The sequence below is a fragment of the Dama dama genome, chromosome 5 (genome assembly GCF_033118175.1).
Source record: "Dama dama isolate Ldn47 chromosome 5, ASM3311817v1, whole genome shotgun sequence".
NCBI classification, from domain to species: Eukaryota; Metazoa; Chordata; class Mammalia; order Artiodactyla; family Cervidae; genus Dama; species Dama dama.
Window position 1 is genome coordinate 119211408 of NC_083685.1, and position 24493 is coordinate 119235900.

The 24493-nt window shown below is 50.2% G+C and overlaps 1 protein-coding gene across 2 annotated transcripts in view; it reads right to left on the bottom strand.

Annotated features, from left to right (window-relative positions):
• The window catches only part of TBCD (tubulin folding cofactor D), a 143306-nt gene that overhangs the window by 57528 nt on the left and 61285 nt on the right, over window positions 1-24493 (bottom strand). For both annotated transcript variants that reach the window (XM_061144423.1, XM_061144422.1), the window contains exon 14: window positions 6229-6385. In XM_061144423.1, coding sequence (XP_061000406.1) covers window positions 6229-6385 — 157 coding nt within the window. The remainder of the gene's footprint in view (window positions 1-6228; window positions 6386-24493) is intronic.

The window sequence follows — 24493 nt, forward strand, 5'->3', positions numbered from 1 at the left end:
TAAGTAAAAAATTTTTTTAATGGTACTAATAAACTTTTATACAAAACAGACATAGACCCACGGACATATAAAACTTACAGAACTTACAGTTACCAAAGGGGAAAGGTGGCGAGGGATAAATTAGGAGTTTGAGATTAACATATACACGTGACTATTCTTAGTGAAAACATATTTGATATTTTACTCTAAATATACTCTCATCATCAATGGAATTTTAAGTATTATATTTACATATGAATAAGTGCTAATGCTAAGTCACTTCAGTTGTGGCGACTCTTTGTGACCCCACAGACGGTAGCCCGCCAGGTTCCTCTGTCCATGGGATTTTCCAGGTAAAGAAACCGGAGTGGGTTGCCATTTCTTCCTCCAGGGAATCTTCCCAACCCAGGGATCAAACTCATGTCTCCAGCATCTCCTGCACTGACAGCCACGTTCTTTACTACTAGCGCCACCTCCATAAGATCATATGTATGCTAGGAAAATATACTAACCAAGACTTCCCGCTTTCCTTCAATGTCTGACACAAGAAATATGTGGACATGTTTCTACTGACTCTGGGTCCAGCCAACACTACCAGAAGTTCACAGTACACACTGAATTCTTGAAATTTCCTGTCAATCTGTTTGTCCTAAAATACAATTTTTAAATTATTGAACACTTATTAATACAGAGAAAATGGGAAAAAAATAGAAAAGAAACTTAGAATAACCTGCCATCCTACAGGCCACCATAACCCCTGCAAGGTCACTGCTAAGTTATACACCAAACCCCTCCGACCCCCACACTCCCCGGCTGTGGACACACTGGCCCAGCCCAGGACAAGCTGAGCCCAATTTCAACCTTGGTGCAGCCAAGACCACTGAGCCAAGTCCAAGTTCCTCTCTGTACCACCTGCCACGCCATGCAGGTCAGCCTGGGGGGCCTGCCCTGTGGTGCCAAACAGAGACAGTTGGGCTTTAAGACTGTATGTTTACGTTGTAATCAAGCCAAGACAGTAATGAACTCCTGAGTTGAAGGGCCCTTCCCAGCTTCATCATGTGTGGATTACCTCCTTCCAGCCATGGGCAAACGACTCTATCTACTTCACTCTCTGCACACACTCCCCATGGTTACCTGGTAGCTATGAGGGGCGCAGCAGGGGTCGTCCAGGTCGAGCTCAGGCACTCTCTGCAGGGGACTCCATTCACACTCACCTGCGGACACCTCTCTGTTCGCCCTCAGGTGGGTCTGTGGGCGCCCCCCGTCCCCCGCAGTAAGGCCTCACTGGCCACACAGCAGTCCTTCCTGGAGAGACTGTGTGTCATGGGAACCCCAGCAGAAAGCCCCCTGAATGGCAAGCAGTGGTCTGCCTCTGGGTGCAAGGCCCCTGCTCCTTCACGGTGAGCATACCCTGGGCCTTGCGGTCACAGGGGCAGACCCCCACAGTTCACGAGGGCCCCAGGGCCAGGACACCAACTCAGACAGGCAGGGTGAGGCTTGTCCAAAGACCGGTTTACCAAAGGGCTGGCACTGGCCACAGCCTGAGACCCTGACCCTGGGGCACCACAGATGGGCCCACAAACCTCCATCAGGTTGCTTCCGCATTCGTAGGTAAAGGGCTTAAAACATTTACTGCTTTATCCACATTTAACCAGCCTTCACAGCTTTTAAGTATAGACTCAAGTTAATTCAACAAGTCCACTGTGTATACTTCTGTGAATGTAACAGGTTTTCAATACTGTTCTGATGTGGACTAAATTTTGAAAATTATTCTGATTTCACACTTTCAGAACAAAACTGGCTCATCTGGAAATACTAGCATGTTTCAAATAACAGTACGTGTGACAACAATGGTTACATGTAAACAGGAGAGATTCTCTAGGGCCCCCACGTCCTGTGGGCTGTGCAGTTTTCCTCAGCAGAACGGGGCGGAGCGTGACTCTGTGCTCTCATTTCACCTTTCCGAGAGGGGTGCAGGGGCCAGGCTGCAGCCAGCAAGGACCACTCTGAGCACCTGGCAGCCACTAGGCCTGGAACGCTCTCAGTATCTTCACCTGTTTGCTTTCACTGGGAGAGTTCAGGTGATACTTCACCAGGATTTCCCAACACAGAAGGATGGTCTATGTCAAACAGAAAGGGATTTTCTTTCTTGTCCGAGTCAGGGGAGCTGCATGCCCAGACCTGCTCTGAGTTCCAGGCACCTGGCTTTTAGCAGGTACAGCAAAGAGCAGATCTTACCCCAAACTCAATTTTTGTTAGTTTGTCTAATATTTTTGTGGCAAAAAATCCTTTTCACCTTGAGTAACAGCAATCTTGTCATTTCAAAGTCAAAACCTTTTTAAAATATCAAGACAGGTGATTTCTTACCCATCCATGCTTAAAAGCTACAAGTCACACTATCTGGGGAATAAACTGCAAGACCCGCCTGTGGCTAAATTTTTCCCTAAATCAGAAGAATCAAAGCTCAGGAGCCAGCTGACGTGACGGTAAAACACAAGACACCTGCAAAGTGCTGTCAATCACAGCAGAGCTAAAATGGAGACCGAGGGGAGACCTAACAGGTGGACGGGTGGGAACACCCTGGTCAGGAACTGCCACTTAATTTTTCTCAAGAAACCAAAAGGTTATCTTCCCCCTGGAAGTCTGCCATCAAGAAACGCTGAGTGGGAACAAGACGTAGCTTTGAGCAATGCTTGCCATTTCCTGATTTTTCAGGACAATCTTGCCCTCGAGGAAGAGATCTGGGAGCCAATCCCCAGGTGCTGCCCACGCTGCCCTGCTGGCCCAGCTCGCTCCGCAAGGCTGAGCTGGGCACTGCCCCTAGCACGGGAGGGGCCCTGTAGGGTTGATGTCAACAGGAGCTTGGCTTACAAAAGAGTTTCAGGTGAGGAAATCGCTAGAAGGTGACAACCAACGCATATGCTGGCAACAGGGCTCTTTTTTTTTTTCCTTTTCTTCTTGCAAATTAGTTTTTGATTACTGGTGAGAAGGTATTTCAAAATAATACAGGACCATCCTCTATCATTGTAACTTTGTTTCTCTCTGTCCCTAAATTACGCTTGGCTTCTCAGGAAGCCTGATTTACTTATCCACAAAATAATTATTCCATCTCTTAATTTGTGTGTAACACTTAGGAAAAACAGGTTTTCAAAATCAACCAACACTAATTCAAACCATGTTGCAAACTGACCTAAAAACTTTCTTTGGGGTATTTATAAAACAGAGACAGTGAGCATGTATCCACAGGTGAAGTGAAAGGACAGTTCCTCACGTTCCTCTAGGAAGGTGAGCGGCTGACCCTTGAGTTCTTCCCTGCCCGGCCGTCTGAGCTGGAGGCCAGCCACACTCTGACCTCTCCCTCTGTGTGGGCTGAGCCCAGTCCTGCCTCATTATTACCACCGCCTGACTCTCTTCATCAGATGTGTCTAGTTCGTTTACAGAATTACAGTTTGATCTCAACTGTCTACTTTTGCAGGATCCAAACTGAAGAGTTTGTGAAAGTACAGTTGAAGATCTCAAGATTTTATCATGTGCCAGGATGAATGGGCTTAAAAGCTGACAATTAAAATGTGGTCACTTATTACAAACCAAGGGAGGCAGATCTCGAAGGACACACCCCAACCGATACTCCTGAAGCAGGGAGGCGAGCACCAGCAGCGTCCTGAAGGCTCACATGGCACCGTGACTCACCCTGCAGCCTGCCCGCTCCACCCCCCAGGCCTGCCATCGAGATGGACCGGGAAGGGTTGGAGCACAGGCTCCCTAGGAACCTGCCAAACTGGACTGAGACAGCTGCCAGGCACAGCCCCAATGGGCACTTGCCAATCCAGTCCTGGGATGGGTGCAGGGGAAGGGGATGAGAGGGGCCCCCTCTGAGCAGAAACTCCACAAAGCACCAACTCCAGGGTCAATTAGGAGAAATTAGGAGGGCTGTGAAGCAGGAGCCTCTGGGCTCCCCTGCCAGCTTGTGCTTTCGGTGAGTGTAAACTCATCAGCGATCGCTTGGGCGTGCCCAAGACGTCAGGGAAATTTCAGCCTTCCTCGAGATCAAAGGCCCTGAGTGAACCACACGAGTTTCTGCAGACAGATGTGGCCACCAGTCCCTGCAGCTGTGATCTGTCCTTCAACCCAAGCACCATTTCTTAAAATAAATCCCAGCTCAGAAAGCCTGGCATCCTGACCACCCACCTCCACTCCGTCCCCCCACATTCCAGAGCCCTTGGGGATCCCCTGGTAGGGCCTGCCCTGCATCACCCTCGCCCTGAAGGTTGGCCGCAGAGGCCTCTACCCAGTGGGGTCACTGGTCTCTCCAGACAGGCGCAAGCTCCAGGACGTGACCTCTTCACCAGACAGGGTCTTTCCTTTTCTGAGTAACAGGGTCACACTGGAATAAGATGTGCGGTGCCCCTTCAGCCTCCTGGAGAACTGGATGGGAGTCTGTGAAGGAACGCCCACACTGGGACACCATGTTTCAAGTGTCACACATTACACGAGGGCCAGGCTTAACGTTCACCAGCACTCCTGCACACCCTCACTGGCTGGTACTCTGCATTAAAACCTCTGCTGAGATGAACACTGCAATGGTGTCTGCTTGCAGCTGAAAGAGCCTCCATTCCCAAGTCAAGGGCCCACACAGAATCCTGCTCTCTGGCTCATCTGTGCCCATAGGGCTCAGGACCCTTCACACTATGTCTCTCCAAGTTGGCAATGGAGTCTTGTGACTCTGATGCTCTCACCTATGGGGTGGCGAGAAGCTTCTGCCCCAAGAAGAGGACGTTATGAGTGGTGGCCACCCACTTCTGTGCCCAGCGCCTCTGCTGACCCTTCAGCCCTCAGTCCTGATTCTCTCTTTGGCTGGGCTGAGCCAAAGACAGTCCCCAGAGAAAGGAGGGGCCCAGGTTCCTGCAACCTTCAGCGCTCTCAGCCACAAAGGTTAAACTGAAAAAAGAAGACTGCCGAGATGATTTCACTCTGAAATGGGAATGACCCTTTGAAGCCAGGTCCCCCGAAGTCGGGGCATGTCAGCTTCCCGCAGAGGCAGTGAGACAGGTGCAGGGCTGGACCTGCCTGGACCCTGGGCACAAGACCTCAGCCGAGTGGGAAGCCACGACTGTAAATGAGACAGCTCTCATCCAGAGGCTCATCATGCTGTGACTACCGATGGAAACAGCGAGCAAAATACACCTGTGCTTTCATTCTCGTTACAGAAGCAGCTTCCAAAAAGCTGAGGAGCAGAGCAAGAAGGCAGCAGGCAGAACCCTCCCCGAAGCTGTATTAAGTAAACAGCAATCTCCCCTTTGCAGAGCAACAAGAGCATGGGGAATACACGCGAGGACAGGAGCAGGGGACAAAGGCACGGGCAGCCTGGTCTCCGCAGCCAGGCTTCAGGCCACAGACACCCACCACAGCCTCTCCAGGAGCCTACTGCCCTCCTGCCCCTCCCAGGGTGGACATGGCCAGGAGAAGTCAGACACTTTTACGACTTCCTAAGAAGCAGTGTATCTCCCTGAGCAGGGATCAGAATCCCCAGGCTGCTCTGCAGGCCTTCCCTTCACGTGAGGGTCAAGATTGAGAGATACAGCCTGGCCACGCGACCTGAGTAGTAAGCAAGCCTGAGAACCCTCTCCTGACCCTCGAGTGGCCCCCGTCCCCTGCGGCTTTCCCTCAGGCGCCGCTGGTGCTCAGACCATGGGGGAGCCCGATGCACTGGGCAGAGGAGGAGATAGTGTCGTCCTGTGGAGACGTTTTGAGACCTGGGGGTCTCCCACTCTTGTCAGGGCACCTCCTTGGTGGGAGGCAGCTTCCAGGACTGGAGATCATGTTAAAATCCATCTCTGAGTAAAAGTGGTCGGGTCAGTGTTACAACCATGACCAACCCAGCGCTCAACTCCTCTTCCAGCGTGACATGGAACCAATCACCGGAAGTGGACAGCTGAACTCCCTTCTCATGTCAAAGGACTCACTTCAGTCTAACAGGAGACAGGGAGAAAATTAACATCACTATACCGGGGACACATCTCTTTCGAATTTTCCCAGGCACAGACATCGGATCCTAAAAGTGGGGCCCACGCCCATGTGGCTGGCACAGCCTGCTGCCCTCAATGCTCTGCCCAGGAAGCCACGGAAAAGGTATTTTTCCAACCTCATGAGGCTGTGCTGGTTTTCACTGCACAGGAGCAGACAGTGAAGCAGGCAAGCTAATGCTGTCACTAGTCCAAAGCGATTGGAGAATCATTTAACAGGCTTTACCTTGAGATTGCCGCGACGAAAGGCTTCAACTCCCGAGGCTCGTAGGCACGTGCGAAGGCCCAGCACACGTAGCAGGCGGCATCCCGGACGTTGGAGCCCACGCTGCAGGCGCCCCGCTTCTCCTCGTACGTCAGGGCCCTCAGGATCACGGTGACGACTGCACACGGGGAGAGAGACTGTGAGGCGGCCCTGAAGCCGCGCTCCTGACGCCACAGACGCCGCGGCCGCTGCACCGCCACCCGCCTGCACCTTGGCCCCGCAGAGCCTGGGGCGGGCAGCACATGCCACGGTCCTGCCCCAAGGCACTCGGAAACTCACCACGTGCTCAGGAAGTCACTCACAAGTCCACCAGCTCGACTCAGGGGAAAATGTTTCTGAAAAGTTGCCCCAAACTCCTAGAGGATGGCACAGACATGCCTGTCGGCCACACCCAAAGGATGCTGCCAGGCCCTAGGAGACGCAAAGGGACACGGGCTGCCAGGAGCGAGGGAAGGGGCTGGCACATCAGGGGAGTAAGAGGAGGGTGGGCAAGGTCACCCAGGACACCGTCCAGTGAGGAAAGAGTACCTGACCCAGAGGCCACCTGCCCCGAGTCTTGTTGTCAAGGCGACCACAAGCAATACATGGGTTTCTAATTCTGGCCAATAGCAGTCACCAGCTGGGGAGTGAGCATGGACACCGTTACACGGGTGCGCTAACTCTGCTCAGAGGGCATCTGTGACCTCGCTGAGCTTCAGGGCTGAGAACTAGGAATGACAAAGTAAAGCAAGCCAGGGTCACTCTGTGCTAACTTCAGGAATAATCCAGGTATGTTTAATTACGTAAATCATCTGTGATATTTAAAATAATTGGAAGTACACACAGATTATCTTTCTAGTTCCATTTTAAAATGTCTCATTGAGTTTCTAATATTGTATATGTAGTTTTTTATATAAAGATATGAGTGAATTTAAGACCCATTGGAAGAACACTGTACTGGTTAAGGGAGCTGAAGTTGTACGGTATTTGCCTATTAAGTTTATCATATTCATGTATTTCACGTATATGGGAAGGGTTTGTCTATTAGAGACATGTGAATTACTTTAAAAGAAAATAAAATATATAACACTCATGCATAGAGTTTTATGCTGGCATGCTGCCGTCCATGGGGTCACAAAGAGTTGGACTCAGCAACTGAACAACAACAAACGGGATTTAAAAGTGTTAAGAACTAAGCTCGTGTGCCACAACTGCTAAGCTCACGCTATAGAGCCCACATGCTGCAACTACTGAAGACCGTGCGCCTAGAGGCCCTGCTCAACAAGAGAAGCCAGCGCAATGAGAAGCCCACACCCCACAACCACAGAGCAGCCCTCGCTCACTGCAACTTGAGAAAGCCCAAGCACAGCTACAGAGACCCAGAGAAGCCAAAAGTAAATAACTTTTAGGATAAAAATAAAATAGATAACCAACATGGAACTATACTCAGTATGTTAGAATATCCTTTAGGCGAAAAGAATCTGAAAAACGTGTGTGTGTGTGTGTGTGTGTGTGTGTGTGTGTGTGTGTGTGTGTGTGTGTGTGTGTGTGTGTGTGTGTGTGTGTGTGTGTGTGTGTGTGTGTGTGTGTAAAACCAAACCACTGCTATACACCTGAAACTAACATGATATTGTAAATCAATCATACTTCAATAAAAAATAAAATACGAAGCAGGTATAAATGCCAAACCAAACCAGAGTACACTATCACAGCTATTTCAGATAAAGTAGTTAAATCTAATTAGCCATTTTAAAAATTATTATCTCAACTTTAACTAAATCTGTAATGCTTAAAATTGGCCTTCATTTGTCTTACCTGGGAAAGTTCTACTTTACCTGGAATTACTCCTAGTTTTCTAGCGTTGTTCATACTCTCTGTGCTAAGAGGGTAGCCTATTCATGGCCCAACGCACGTCAAAACTAACAGGCTATGGCACCTTGAGGGGACGCATCATATAAACTCAGTGTCACTGCCTCGCCACATTCTCTAAAATCACCACTTTACCCAGCTGCCCAGACACTTCTAGGGAAGACCGTTCAGCAACTCTATAGCCTGAGGGAAATCTGGATGCTAACTGCTGAGTCCCAATTTATCGGTCCACTGGACAAAATCAATTTCCAAACAGACAACTATGAATGACAGCGGTCAGTACTGTCCACGTGTACTTCAGGTGGACGTCACATCCAACTACTACCCTCAGAAATGCTCAGGGACCCCCATGAGAAGCCCACCTCCACAAGGACACAGCCTCACCCTTGAGCGCTGGCCCCCAAGGCCCCTGAGCGGGCGGGGGCGCCTGACGCCAAGGTCAGAGTGAGATGGGTCCTAAGGTCAACAAGTCACAAAGAAAAGGACACACAGTGTGACCCATGCCCACCAACGGAGGTCTGCCTCAGCACAACGAGAGACCTCTCACAGCTGACTGGCATTTGTTGAAGGGAAAATCGTTACGCTTGGAGGTGCGACCACAGGGCTCTCTGGCCCACTTCTCTGCCTGGAGGAATGGATGGAGGCCAGCTGTGAGGGAGCCATATGTTGCACTCAGGCTCAGCCCTATTTGAGAGAGAAGAAAAACAGTACAAAACATGGGCTCTGAGTTCTGTGTAGCAAGGTGGCCCCCACAAACCCCAACTTTGGTCCCTGGCACCCACACATGCCCGTGTGATGTGCTCGGGTAGCTACTGGCGCTCAAGACACAAAGGCTCTGGACTGCTCTGCATCTGCCCAGCTAGGTCAGAGAAGCAGAGACCTGAGCCCGCCTGGGCCTCAGGGCCTCGACTGCCAGCCCTGCCCACCCATGTGGCCAGGCTGCTGCAGCTCCCCTGGCAGGTCCCACCCCAGTTCTCGGCACAGGCAGTTTCAAATTCTTTCTCTCGAAAGCTCCAGTGACCCCTCTATTACACCTGCCTCTACACACCAGTGGCTGAGGCCCAAGTACAGGTGAAGAAGCGCTCAGTTCAGTTCAGCTCAGTCGCTCAGTCATGTCAGACACCTTGAGACCCCACGAACTGCAGCACCTCCCTGTCCATCACCAACTCCCGGAGCTTGCTCAAACTCATGTCCATCGAGTTTGGTGATGCCATCCAACCATCTCATCCTCTGTCGTCTCCTCCTTCTTCTGCCTTCAGTCCTTCCCTGCATCAGGGTCTTTTCCACTGAGTCAGTTCTTCACATCAGGTGGCCAAATATTGGAACTTCATCATCAGTCCTTCCAATGAATATTCAGGACCAATTTCTTTTAGGATTGACTGGAAGAAGTGCTGCCAGCAATAAACACAGGCCTCGCTGCTGGACTGGGGTCTGAGAGAGGGGACTACACGGCCACTGACAGCAATGGTGGGACACTTGCCTCACGGTCACTGAAAGGGGATTTGATTTTCCTAAAGTAAAACAGCTCAGGAGGAGAGAAAGCGAGATGACAGATTTCTTCAACAAGAAAATTGAAAAATGAGGCTCTCTGCTTCAATTCACCCAAAGGTGGTAGGAAGTACCATGCCCCGGGGGATAGAAGGATGGGTTTGGCCTGCTTCTGCTGCTCCTGGGCAGGGCCCATGGCTGCCCCCGACCTCTCAGCCCTTCATCACCAGGCTCTTCTTTGCAGAAGGATGAGCTGGGCTTCCAGTTCGGATATCCAGGGACGGGAAGACAAGAGACAGATCAGCCCTGGTCCACGCAGGGTACGGAGCAATTACTGAGCTTTGGGATGGTATATGAAGGAGACACAGTCTTTGCCCTAAACTTATATAAGAAGCCATTATCAGAGGAAAAAATTCAAAAACTAACAGCTCTTTCCAGATTCAACAGGTTTAAAATAAGGAAACTCTTCAATCATACTGAACAAAAAACCTTTCTCATGGTTCCAATTACACACTGCAAATACATGTCAAATATATAAGGTTCCCCAGAGGGCTTCCTTTTGGCAACCCAGAGTCCAGCAATGTAATTTAAATACCCTTCTCTCTAGACAGCATGTCATTTGTCTAACGCCAACTGCCTAAGGACAAAGCAGCCTCCAGGTGAGAGAAATGAGTTAACCCTCACAGCACCAAGTCCCCACTGCAGGGCTTTACAGATGTACATCCAGGGGTCAGAAGGAACTCAGACGTTATCTGCAGCATCCTTAAAAAATAAAAAAAATCACCATATAACCAGCTCAGAAGTTATGCGTTTTGATAAGTAATGAATTATACTAATTTAAGCAGTCCATGAGGTCATAAAGAGTTGGACACAACTGAGCAACTGAACAACATACTACTTCAAAAATCAAACTCATCACATAAGGAATATCACTGCACGAGGCCAAGTCTCCCAGAATCACTGAGCCGTGTCCCCTGAGATGCACTTCAGTACCTATCAGGATGCACTGCGCCAAATCTCCCAAGCAGTACTAGAAGGACATCTCCCAGGCACACTTGGCTGAGTCTCCCGAGATGCCACTGAGTCTCGGCACATGATGGAACTGCCTGTGCAGCCATGAGCCCGCCTGCCCGGTCTGAGCCCAGGAAAGCACCAGTTTCCCGGGAGCAGGTGTGGCCAGCACCACTGAACTTCTATTTCAGCCACCAGTACAAACAGCCATCATACCTTTGTAAAGAATGCAGTCCAACTTGCTCGGAAAAAAAACATGCTGAATTTGCTGCGGGAAAAGAAATGACGGACAGAAAATCTGGTTCCACAGACATTTAGCTTTTAGTTCCCACAGGACATCTGAAAAAACTATCCCAAAGGCTGACCTGTGGGCAGCACTGCGAGCCACCGCACCAGCCACTCTGCACTCGGGGGGAAGTGCAGACTTGGGTACCAGCATTCCCTGGGGGTGAGGGATGCCCACCCCACAGACCCTGGGAGACCTCAGCCAGGGCTCATCTCCACAGGTATGACGGAGCGGGATCTTGGAGCATCCTGTGTTGCTGGGGTGGGCACCTGGCCCACGCACCAGCTGCTTTCCACTCTCCCCCAGGTGCTCCCAGCACACTCACCCTGCCACGCGGGAGCACCCATGAAGCCCTCTACCTCCCCTTCTGCAGGAAAGTCACGTGGCCCTCCCACATGTCCTCCCTGTGAACAAGACCCCCACCACCACCACTGCCCATGGTGCTATGGTTGAGAGCAAGCCTCAGCTGTCCAGAGGCCAGAAACGGACATTCCCCTCACCAGATGCCATAAAAACATGAGAGGTCCCAGTGTGAAGCATGCAGTCCAGGATTTCGTGGGATGCATATTTAGCCACAGATAAAGGCTCTCCTCAAAAGAGAAACACAATGGCAAGACAGCAGGAATTACTGTTTTAGGGCAGGAGCCCATAGTCTTGGGGCAGGAGCCTGTGAAATGCATAATACAATCACAAAGCAAAACTGAGGCAAACAAGAAGCACCTGCTCTTCCATCTGACGGCACCCTGTCCCTCAGCGTGCAGGGCAGCTCCTGCCACATCACCTGCCCAGAGGAAGAGATTAGCGAACATTCCTACATAAAGCATCTCAACCCTCGGTGGATCAATACACTCAAGAAAGTTTTAAAGCGAGTAACAAACAAGGTAAGTGTGGTATGATGGATAAAGATGTGATGGCAATTACATGTAAAAAGCTCACATACATATATCATGTGAATATTCTAAGCTAAAAAGGGGAGAAACAGCAGATGGGGAAACATGGGAAAAATGTTAAAAAATAAGGACAAGAGAGCCATTTCTGAAGATCACATGAGCAGAACCTGACTTTCAACAAAACCTCCAGACCTGCGTGCTAATGCAGTAGGCCGTGTGGCCATGACCCACCCACAGGGCACCTGTCCGGAGGGGAGAGTGCTGGAACTGCTCTGCGTTCAAGCCACACCAGGAGGAATGGGTGACAAGGTGATGAGAGCAGTGCAGGCAGACGGCCCTGGTCCTGTGTGCCGGGGCCTCCTGGGGCACGTCCCCAGCTTGGCGCCGAGGCTGCACTGCTGCCACCATGCTTCTCAGTGCAGAAATGAACCTGCCATGATGGGACGGGGTGCTGTTTAAACACAACAGAGCCGCTCAGTGCAACTCATGCTGCTACCCAAAGAATACTTAACGACAGGAGGATACTCAGAACCCTCAAGCAGGCTGTATGCTGTCAGTGGCTCACGTGCTGATACTGGTGACAGTCAGCACTCCCTATGGGCCAGGCCTTTGTCCGACTGACCCTGGAGGTAGGGGAACCGAGGTAGAGAGAGACAGACCAGCCCCTGGACTGCAAAGCCAGCCCGAGCATCACGCCGAGAGCCCCACCTGCTACAACCTCAATGGTGCCGACCTCCAGGCAGTGAGATTCCAGGTTTCCTTAGCTGCTTCTTCTTGTCACTGTCCCAAATGTCCGTAATGATCACTCGCAATCTTCATAATCACTAACAAAGGCAATACCACACTTTAAAATGTGGTTTCACCCCTTCCACTATTCAGAGGACACCGCTTAGCCACTAGGCCAAGAGCAAGTGAAGGACCCTGGGATCAGGATGACTGCTCCTTGGGGTCCACCAGCTAGCATGGGTCCCAGGAGACTGACACTTCAAACAGGATCACGGCGGGGTCCTTCTCAACATCAGACACATATGCCGCATTACTAACAGGAACCATTCCTGTGTGGAACGTGCATCAGAGAAGAGGACAAATCAGAGAAGAGTAAACACTTAAAATGATCTGACTGCTTGCTTCAGCAGCGCATATACTAAAGCTGGGATGACACAGAGATTAGCACGCCAGCACTTACATGTAAATCTAAACACGACACAACCTAAAATGCAACACAAGTGAACCTACTGACAAAACAGGAACAGCCCCACAGACACAGAGAGACAAACCTGTGGATGCCAAGGGAGAGGGGCCGAGGGAAGAAGGGGGTGGGAGGCTGGGGTTCGCAGATGTGAGCGATTAGAGACAGGACGATCAACAGCAAGATCCTGCCGTACAGCACAGAGAGCTACCACAGTCAACATCCTGGGATAAACCATAATGGAAAAGAATGTTGCAAACAATCAACACAACATCGTAAATCAGCTATACTTCAATAAAAATAAATAAGAACCACCAAAAACAAAAAAAGATCTGACATCAGCCAAGGCCACAGGAAGACAAAAACACAGATTTCACATGATCCCAGGTATTCAAAACTTAATCAAGATTTCAATCGGAAGTGCTCTTCTTTAACCCACCACACACACAGGGGTCCTCCTCCAGCCCACAGCAGTTCCCCTACCCCAAGCGGTAGCCCCAGCCCAGAGTGGTATCCCTACCTCACCCCTGGGGTGGCCATGGCAGAGTACCAATGAAGCCGAGTAACTGACAACCTTTGAGCCATGGCTTCCTCGTCACCTGTGCTATCAAGAGTATCCACCCAGGTGACATCGGGTACCCCTTTCCTCCCCTCCAGCTCCCTGGGCTCCCAAGAGGTTTAAGGAAGGTACCGACTGGGAAAGCAAGTGCCCAACACAGGAAATGCCCCTGTGACCACCATGGTAAGTTTCCACGAGGCTGGACAAGCAGGTACGCCTTCCACGGGAACTCCTGGTTAGGCTGTTCATACTAAACATCTGGTATCCACCTGGCACAGAAACAAACTGTTCTAAACCAGATGGCTCCAAGTAACCCTTCGAGTAACCTTGGACTCAAGTGTGCTCAGCCGGTTTCCGTGACCTTCCACGATGGAACACGACTCCAAAAACACAGACTTCACATGACCCCAGGTGTTCAAAACTTAATAAAGATTTCAATCAAGAGTGCTTTTCTTTAAAAATTTAATTTTTTTTAAAGGTCACTTTTTGGACTACACTGTAAAATAACCTAGATGCGTATCTTTCCTATTTTAAAAGACAATTGCGTGTCTTTTTTTAAAAATCAATTAAAATACACTGATGTACTAAGGTGTCAATAGAATGTAAACAAAAGCACCTCCTCTCTTCACTGCAGTAAGCATCCGAGGGGACAGTGGTGGCTGCTTCTAGAATCTGATCCCCTCAGGGTGCTGCCGCAGAGGCCCTGCCCCAGGATGAACTTCGGGGTGTGAAGATCTTTAACTCGCCATGACTGAGGACAGGGGCTGACCCGTGTGGCCCCGCAGCTGACCTCCCAGGTCTGTGCCCACATCCCCACCACACCTCATCCCCTGGACGTCTAATGTGTGGCCATCTCCAGGGGTGGCATGACAGGTCTGCACACAATAAGACAACTCAGTGCTGGCTGGCCCCTCTGACCGTGGTGGGGCCGGCTTTGAGTAAACAGATTATCTCCACGGTTACCAGCTCTCTGGTGCAGGGGAAATGAGCTGCTGGTCCTGTCGAATGAAACACGACTTCCACAGGCTATGAAGATGACACTGAACACGAGGCGAGTATGAGAGAGTGAGAGAGTGTGACAGCCTTCGGCGGGGCGGGGGGGATGAAGGGCCTCCAAGGAAGAAACAGAAATCGTGGGGTTCCCAAATCCCCTACCACCAGGCCCAGAAAACAGGACGACTTGCACCTTTTTTGCTGCCACCATCCACATAAATGATAAACATCAAGGCAAACTGACAAGGCTTCCCTGAAGCCACTCTCTTGGGGCCAGCTGTTTCTGAGCAGGCCAGAACAGGAACCAACAGCTGGACCTCTGTCAGGAAGCACCCACAGGGCCGAGTGTCACATGAGCACACTCGGGGGCTCAAAGAATTACTGAAGAAGGGCAGGAAGTGTGCCCGCCGCAGAAGGTGAGCAAAGACAGCGGGACAATAGCTGTGAGGGCAACGTCCCAGTAAGACATGAGCACAGGACACAGCAGGTTTTATAAATTCTGAGCACAAACTGCACTTTCCATGAAATCAAGATGCTGGATCCTTTCACAGAGGCCCAGAAGAGCAAATGAAGTTAAAAGACATGTGGAAGGTTTCTCATCTTCTACTCACTTTCTCCAAGAAATGAGCCTACAAAGAGGGCCCCACAGGAAGAGGAAGGAGGCCGTGTAGCATTTACTTCATTTAAGACGCTCCTGAGAACCGACTCACGGAGAGCTTCCAGCATCAAGAACTGTGATGTGTACATGACAGAGACATTTCTCCGTTTAAACCCGATGGTGCTACGTTTTGTGTTAGTCCACTGAGCTGCCCCCAAAGGTGAATCAGCATTTGAAAGAATTGAGGACCACACCTCCCAGTGAATCCAAGTCCCCCACTTAAGCCCCTACTCCCCTCAAGGTGGTCCAGGCACGCATCATGGGGGCCAGCATGTGGAGCCCAGCCCCCAGAGCAGCCTCCCCGCCCACACCATCTAGAAGATGCACTGCACACAGTAGGTACAAAACTGAGTGAACCTAAGTGTTTCTCTCTTATTCCTTTTCCAACACAACACACACATCCCTTGAAATTTTTTTAAACTGCTTAAGCTATTGCTCCTGGAGACACTTCCCTGATGTTTCCCACAAACATAATCTTTATAACTGAAGGATAACAGACACCCCTCTACCCTCTTGAAATACACTTATCATCCGCAATCTTTCAGCTTTTCCAAAGTTTATGTATATTAACGACAGTCTAAAGCTTTGGAGGAAAACCTCTTTCCTATCCCGCGACCTGTCACCTAGCCTAAAGTAACTGTGACATGAGTTTGATCTGTGAATAAGGCTAGTGCCTGGACACTTTGTGGACAATACAACTAAAGGGACAGGCAGAACTGTGGATTGGTTCTCTCAGCACAGGCCCCTGGACTACTAGAAAGTCACAGAAAGAGATGATTAAGGTAGAATCCTTGCATCTCCAAACACATTAACGGGCCTCCCCAAAGAAGGAGCATGAGAAAGCAAGGAGCTACTTTCCACCCAGGTGACCAGCCCCCACATCCCAGTCACACCATGAAGGAGAAGAGCCTTCCGCAGCTGGTCACAACCCACATGCCCCACAGCACATGGCAAAACTGCCTGCTGAGGAGGGTCTCCAATCTAGGGTGGCCGCCTGGACGTTTAGAAATCTCTGCTGGTGACTGATTCCATGGCCACCGTGGGAACTGACTGCTTTAACTCTTAGCTGGGAAACAAAGTTTCTAAACTGAATCATCACTGGACTATGCTAAAATTCAAATACAACTGCTCACTTAGAAATAACCCTCAGAAAATAGTCTTCTACTGACAGACTGATTCCCTTTTTCCAACACTGAAAGCCCAAATTTTCAGTTTCTCTAAGATCAAAACACCCTACCTTCTCTAAGTCCCCGACAGCCCCCCTCCCGGATCTGTGAGGAGGAAGCGCATCCCAGGAGGAGGGAGCAGGCGGCCCCCACACCTCGTCCCCGCTGAACCCAGCGCGGGGCCACCCGCCTGCAGAGCCTGCGGCCAGCACACACTTCCCGCTGAGTCAGGGCTGTGCGTGAGCAGCTGTCACTCTGTCAGCAGCGATGACAAGCACCACCACAGTGCCTGGAGCAATGCCGCTGAACAGGGGCTCTCTCCTCACCCAGCCGTGGTTTATTAAATTCGAGCTAGAGGACGCCAAAGGGTACCCAGGGGAAGCTGTCGCCGGGAAAACACAGGCACAAAACCGTTTCAGCGGTGCTGCCCACACCTGGCCCAGCTGCCCACCGTGCATGCCAGGGGCCAGGACCTGGGGACAAGGAACACACTCTCCCAACACCCCAGAAGTGAGGTGAGATGTGAACCCCCAGAGGGGTCCCATCTTTGGCAGACAGAACCGTCCCCCTGCTTTCGCAGTCGCAGCAGAGCCAGAGCGTCTCCTGGTTCTCAGCTGTCACAGGGAGTGCTGGCTCCCCAAAGGGCCTGCCCGGCCTCAGTCTACAGAACTTTCTTTTCAGGCCACCTAAGTAATGGTTCTTGTCAAATTAAACTCTCGTGATCTCTGAATAACCCTCCTCGAGGAAAAATGACACAGGCTCTTTCCGTCCCTCTGCCTAGGACACAGCACGCGGGGCCCAGCGCCTGCCCGTCCAGTCCCTTCGCCAAAGGCCACGCTAGAGAGGGGGCGGGACGGAAGAGGGCGGCACGGCTGTGCCGCTGGCGCAGGAAACGCCCACGGCTGACGACACAGTGGCCCAAGTACAGCAACTTGAAAGAAGCAAAAACAAGCGTTCAAGAGAATTAAAGGCTTAACCAGGAAGTCAGGGACCAGTTCTGCCACTGACTCACATCCCTGGATTCCTGGCCACAGTGCCCAGGCCGCCACTGGCCACAAGAGTGTCCAGGGCACAAATTTCAGGACTGGCAAGACTGGAGGACTATGCTGCCAGAGATCCCCCTTCACCGAGCTGAGGGTCAATGGACTGGAGGCCTGGCCCACGGTCAGGTGGCCAGAAGAAGGAAGGAGGGTCGATGTCAGACGACGGGTCACTCGTGTTTGATTGATGACACGCCTGCACCTGGCTGAGGGTAAGTTCTCTGAAGAGTTTTCTTCTCTCATCTAACCACCTGGGCCACCGGCTTGGAGAGCTGGGACAGGGGAGTGTGCATGGCAGACTTTCAACCATAGGCCAAGCATCTCACACAGCACACTGCCTGGCCTGCCCCAGCGACCTCCCATGTTGACCTCCAAGGGTGAAGGCAGACCCTCAGGCATGGTGGTGCCCGCCCAGCAAGGGGCTGTCCCACCAGGGAGGGGCAGAACTTGGCCCAGATAACGCCAGGTATCCCCACCACGGGCCCCTCCCCAGGACACAGCCCAGGCAGAGCTCCGCCCTCACTTCTTGGGCCCCCTAGCACTCCTCTGCTGCCCACTGTAGCCCCTGAAGATCTGGAACCCCCACCCCCCCCCCCCGAGCTATGCTTCAACTCTCACGGCACCCAAGCACAGAGCAAGCGGAGAACCCTGCAGCAGCACCAGGCCTGCCGGGTGAGAAGTCAGGCCTGTGCGTCTTCCCCTGGTGTGACCACTGGGCTGCTCCCCAGGGCACTCCTGCGGGCTGCCCTCCCAGGCTGCTGCCCTCCCAAAGCCTGGGACCAGTCTGGGGCCAGGGCCAGGCCCACACCAGCACGAAGAACAGAGCGGCAGCCCCGTGGCTTTCAGAGTCGGAGCCAGGCAGGGAAGCACCTGCAGCCGTCCAGCCCCGAAGAGGCTCCTATGGGAGCGAGAGCTGCTGTGTGCCAGGCAGCCTCGCCCACGGGGGGCGGCGAGCACGGTAACCTCGCCCCAAGCACATCACACCAACCTCACCACGTCCTCATCCTGGGGCCACGGTGCCCTTCCAGACGCCTTACCTGCCAACAGGCTCCTTCCATGAGCAAACCTGAAACGCAAGTGGAGTGAACCCACCAGCTGTCTTCCTGGCTAACAACTAGCTCCCCAATCCAATCAGCCGACCTGCATGGACTTCAAACACCAAACAGGCTTGCTGCGAGCAGAAACGGGTGACATGAGGAGAGGTAGAAATAAATTAGTGGACGAAGGGTTTTTCCAGGTAGAAAAATTTCTCATCAAAAGATTCAGAACAAGATTTTCCACTAAAATAGCATAAATGTTATCAAAGTGTCTAAAATAATAAACTGTGTGGACAGACATGACTTTCTGAGCACACCGTATATAACTGACACACAACTAAATCACTTTATAATCATAAATGTCACAATCTTGGTTTTGAATCAAACTATGAATTTCAACTCTTAAAAATAACATCAAGTAATATGATACAAGATGTTTTGTAATTTGCATGACTTCCATACTTGTGTCTACTATAAATTCTAAACACACACCACTTAGGCATGCTTAATACTTCCTTCAAACTATGAATTATTTCATAATCTCAATACTAATTTTAAAAAGTTACCAAATTTCAAAAACAAAAAAAGATAACTCTTTAAAAAACCATACATATACATGTATATACACGTTCCCATCCCCCAAAATTGCACACATAAAGAGAAAAAGAACTCAAATAAGAGAATTAAAGAAACGGTGAGGGAATTCCTTGACAGTCCCATGGTTGGGACTCTGTGTGGTTGGGACTGATGAGGGTGAAGGTTTAAGCCCTGGGGAACTAAGATCCTGCAAGCCACACAGCACGGCCAAAAAAAAGGGAGGGGGTGAAATTTCTACATCAAAAATGACACAGTACAAGATCAAGAAAATAGACAACCACAGAACTGGAGAAAATATTTGCAAATTGTCTACCTGATCTAAAAGTCTAGAATCCAGAAAACACAAAGAGTTTGTATAGTTCAACAACAACAAGACAACCCAATTTAAAAATGGGCAAAGGACTTGAATAGATGCTCAATGTTATTAGTCACCAGAGAAATGCAAATGAAAGCCATAATGAGATATCCACTAGATTGGTTACAATTTTTTTTTTTTTTTTTAATGTAAAATGATAGGGGCTGGTGAGGATATGGGGAAACTGGAACCCATGCCCTGCTGGCAGCAACATAAAGCAGCAGCCAAATCTCCATCTGTTGACACAAGGATAGACAAAATGTGGTCTGTCCTTCTGCTATGAGCTGAATTATATCCCCCCAATAACTCATAATGGGACTATATTTGGAGATAGGGCCTTTAAAGAGGTAATTAAGGTAAAATGAGACCATATGGATGGGCCCAAATCCAATAGGGCTGTTGTCCATCCAGGACACAGACACTGATCAAAGGGCAACCACGTGAAGACACAGCAAGTAGGTGGCCATCTGCAAGCCAAGGAGAAAGGCCTTGAGAAAAACAATCCTGCCAGTACCCTAATCTCAGGACACCTAACCTCCAAAACTGTTGTTTAAGCCACTCAGTCTGGGTATTTTGTTATAGCAGCCTGAACCAACTAATACACCATACTATGCAGTAATCTTCAGCAAAAAAATGAAATACACATGCTACAACGTGGATGAGCCTTGAATCATGCCAAGTGAGAGAATCCTGTCACGAAGGACCACATGTTTTATTATTTCTATTTATCAGAAACAACCAGATTAGCCAAGTCCACAGCAATAGGAGGTAGATTAGTGACTGTGCATTACTGAGGAGGATAGGGGTTTTGGATGACAGCTAAGGGTCATGGGGTTCCTTTTGGGGGTAATGAAATGTTCTAGAACTGATTGTGGTGCATAACTCTGAATAAACTAAAAGCCACTGATCTGTACACTTGAAATGGGTGAACTGTACAGAATTAAATTATATCTCAATGAACCTATTTTTAAAATCTCATAGATAAGCAGTTATTATCTCAAGTAATCAATAAGGATACTTCAAGCACAGATAAGTTACCTTTCTACTTCTACTGGGGTCAGTTTTGATAAATCATATTTTTCTAAGAATGTCTATTTTTGTCTGAGCTATCAAAGTTACCAGCAAAAGACAGTCTGAACATGTGGCTTTTATTCTCTGCAGGACCTGTCTTATAGCCCCCATCCGGGTGTTTACTATGGTTTATTCGCTTCTCCTCCTTCTCTGTTGATGAGCCAGAAGTCTCTCTTTGGGAGGCCTTTTTGGCCATTGACCTTGCAGACCTGTGTCTTCCCCCTCACTCATTTCCTGTGCTCCCTTTCACTGTCTCCCCTGCTACTACCCGCGCTCTTTCCTTAGCAGTTTGAGCCTTTCTTCTCCTCCTTACGACGTTAGAAGAAGGATAAGGTAGGGGTCAGCAGCAGTTTCTACAAAGGGCCAGAGCCCAAACAGTGAGATTTTGCAGACCACTGGCTGCTTCCCTTTTCTTTAAAAAAAAAAAAAAAGAAAACAATGTTGGGAGAAAAAAAGGAATAACCACTCTTGACTCCAAGGCCATACAAAACCAGGCCAAGGCCAGCCTGGGCCTGCAGGCCATGGTTTCACAATTCCTGCTCAAGGTTTTAGACTGCCCTGTAAGCACACGGCTAGCTGCGTCTGGAGAGTTCTGATAGACAATTGTATTACTGTTCATTTCTATCTTTAAAATTTTATTGCAAAATTTCTATTGGGATTTCTTCTTTAACTCCATATATTTTCAAACTAAACACTCATGTCATGCCTTTATCTTTCTGTATCCAACTTTCAATTTCATTGTTTTGTTGGTCAAAGAATGTAGTCTGTACACCAGTGGTTCTTTGAAATTTCTTGAGACTTGTTTTACAGCCTTACTAGTAAACGTGCAGCATTTGTAAATGCTCCCGTGTCCAAGAAAGCATCCCCTCAACCACAGCTGCACAGCCCTACATGAACCCACACAATCAGGCCTGTCTCCTGCTGTCTAAGTCTTAGATACAAGGCTCCCTGCTATTCCAGTTCATCCCACTATTCTCTTTCATAAATGAACTGTCAGCAATGGAGAGAGGTGTTCTGAGTTCTCAGGACGACACCAGATTTGTACATTTATCCCTGGAGCCCTATGATTTCTGCTTCTCACGTCCTCAAATATAACAGCAACTTATGTCAGTCACGGATGATGCCAAATGACCAGGCTACCCACATCTGTTCCCTCTGCCTCTGCTACTGGTGTCGGCGGGATCTGGGCATGGGGAGGGGACAGCAAGGACAAGGGGGACCTCTGAGCACGTGCTGCAATGCTCACATCCACCCTCTGGCCTCCCAGCCGTCAACGTGGAGGATGCAGTCACGCTGTTGAAGAGCTGGCACACCTCACCACGGATCTGCCTCTGAGTCTGGATGAGCTGCGGAGGGGTCCTGGAGAAGGGGGAGGAGCCGTGACAGGACGGGATGAGGGGAGCAGCTATATCACGGTGTCAGCAGACCAGCGTCCACACACACCATCCATGAGAGCGCTGCCACGGGATCTGCCCCAGGAGTGCGTGGCCACTGCCTGACTTCCGCCTCATGTATACCCTTCCCGCAGAGCCAGAGGGGGACGGGATCTCAGCAGAGGGACCCAGCTCAGGCACTGCGGCAGTGTGGTGGTGGCCTGTGGAAAGGAACCTTCCAAGACAGGGCTGGAGGAAGAGGGGGTAATCGTTCCCTGGGTTCTGGACGAGCCCTCCCCTTCTCACCTGAATGCTTCGGTCCCCAGGGTGACCAGGAAGACTCAGAACAATGTCTGGTGCCCAGGAGGTACTCAATGAAGATTCTCAAATTGCTGTTTTGGTTATTTCTGGCAAGCATGCCTGGGAGCACCACTTGCCCTACAGCCAAGGGCTGGGGTCTGACACCCAGGCCAACTTGGGACACATGGCCTTGGGCCTGCTGAGACCCTGCAAGGCCTCCAGGCCACCCAGCCCGAACTCCTGGTGGGAACAAGGACAAGCACAGCTGCCGGCAGTGCCTCACACCCTCCACGACCCGGGAAGAGGGGAAGTTCCACAAGGGGTCAAAGCCCCACCTGGGCCGCGTGAACCACCTTGACGGGGATGAGCCCATGCTGAAGGACACACAGGAAGCCGGCTCCAGGCTATCCCCCGGGTTCTAGACAAACATCATAACCGGCTGCCTCGAAACAGGTGGAGTGAAAGGCAGTCATGGTAAAATCACACAAGAAAAGCAAACACGTGAGGGAGAGTCTTCAGATGCCACAAAAGGACAGAAACCCAACACTCCGTATAAAAACAGAACCTAAAAGATAACACTGGAGGGGCTTCCCCTGGTGGTCTAGTTGGTTAAGAATCTGCCTGCCAATGCAGCGGACAGTCCCTGTGGGAAGATTCCATATGCCGCAGGGCAACTAAGCCCGTACACCCCAACTACTGAGCCGGTGCTATAGAGCCCATCATCACAATGAAGAGTAGTCCTACTACTAGAGAAGCAACTAGAGAAAACCTATGTGCAGCAACAAAGGCACAGCGCAGCCAAAAATAAATACATAAATCTTAAAAAAAAAAAAAAAAAAAAAAAAGACAACATTGCAAACGGAGGCCTAGAATACTAAACATATAAGAAGAGGAATGAAAACCACAGTGAAGGAATCAAGGAAGATTTTAAAAAGAATCTAAACAATGTCTGGAAATTAAAGGAGAAAAGATTCAAGGCACGGGTGGAGCTCTACGGTGGCCTTGGAGGCCAAGCTCAGGAAGTTAGCCAGGCCGGCGGAGCGATGCGACACCACACACAAGAGGGCTGGCAGCCAGGCTCAAGTAGAACAAGGGAACGACTGACTACAGGGGCCTGTTCCCCACTGTCTTTAGTCTGTTCACAGCTCTTTTATTGCTATGTTTTCACTGATGTTAATTGTAGCAAGAGACAAAAACAAATCAGTGTGCTAATTTTTTTCCTTGGCCTTGTTTGCTTTAACTAAGTGACTTCTACATGCAGTTGTGAACATATCCAGGGACATCAGGTAAAAAGCCCTTTTAAAACACAAATTCAGGGAATTTCCTGGCGGATCAGTGGTCAGGACTCTGCTTCCACAGCAGGGGGCACGTGTTCAGTCTCTGCTTGGGGAACTAAAATCCCACAAGCCACATGGCACAGCCGAAAAAAAAAAATGTGTTTAATGAATAAACAAACACATACACACACACAAATTCAATAAAAGGAAGCAAGCACCACATCACTTGCCCCGGGAAAAACATAACGAGCCTGATGAGGGACCAGCGAGGACCCTGAAACATTGGCAGATACTGTTGGGCAGGCAGAGGGGAAGAGAGGAAAGCTGTGGGAACCCTCGAATCTTGGCCCAAGTTCACAAACCTGAATCAGTCTCCCAGCCAAAGACAAAACAAGCCGGAGCTCATGGTTTCAAGTTTCACTTGAGACACAGAAGCCACAGCCCGGATCATGCTGGGCTCGGAGACCCTGCCCAAAGCAGAACCCCTCCTCCCAGCCCAGGCCCCCACGGGGGCTGGCCAGGTGAGGAGGAGCCCTGGGTCCAGCTCAGCTCGGCTGGGCTCCACACCTCCCTGGGGGAAGGCGTCAGCAGGGAGGAGTCCCGGGAGCTGCCGGCACAAAAGCTGCCCACAGGCCACAGACACCGAAACCGGAAGCCCTACGGCCACCTTCCGGGAGCACAGGACACAGCACGGCCGGGCTGGGAAGCGGCCGGCGCGCGCCCCTCCAAAACACAGAGCAGCTCCAGTCCCACAGACGTCCCAACAGTGGCCTTTACTGGGATCACAAGCAAATTAAAAGTCAAGTAATGCATTACACATCTCAGACTTCAAGTTACAAACGAAGCCCTCCACTTACTCATCAAAGGAAGGTAAACGTCCAACAATAAAACTTTCCCTGGACACTCCCACATCCCCTGGCCTGCCTCACTGGACAGCCAAATAAACTCTACTTTCATTTCTATTTTTCAACTATTTGATAAGCAAAAGATCAACCGATACCCTCAGGATTTTTTTTTTTTTTTTTAATGAGACACCAAGTACCTCACCAGACAAAGACAATCACAGTTCCAGCCCCCACCTCTGCCAG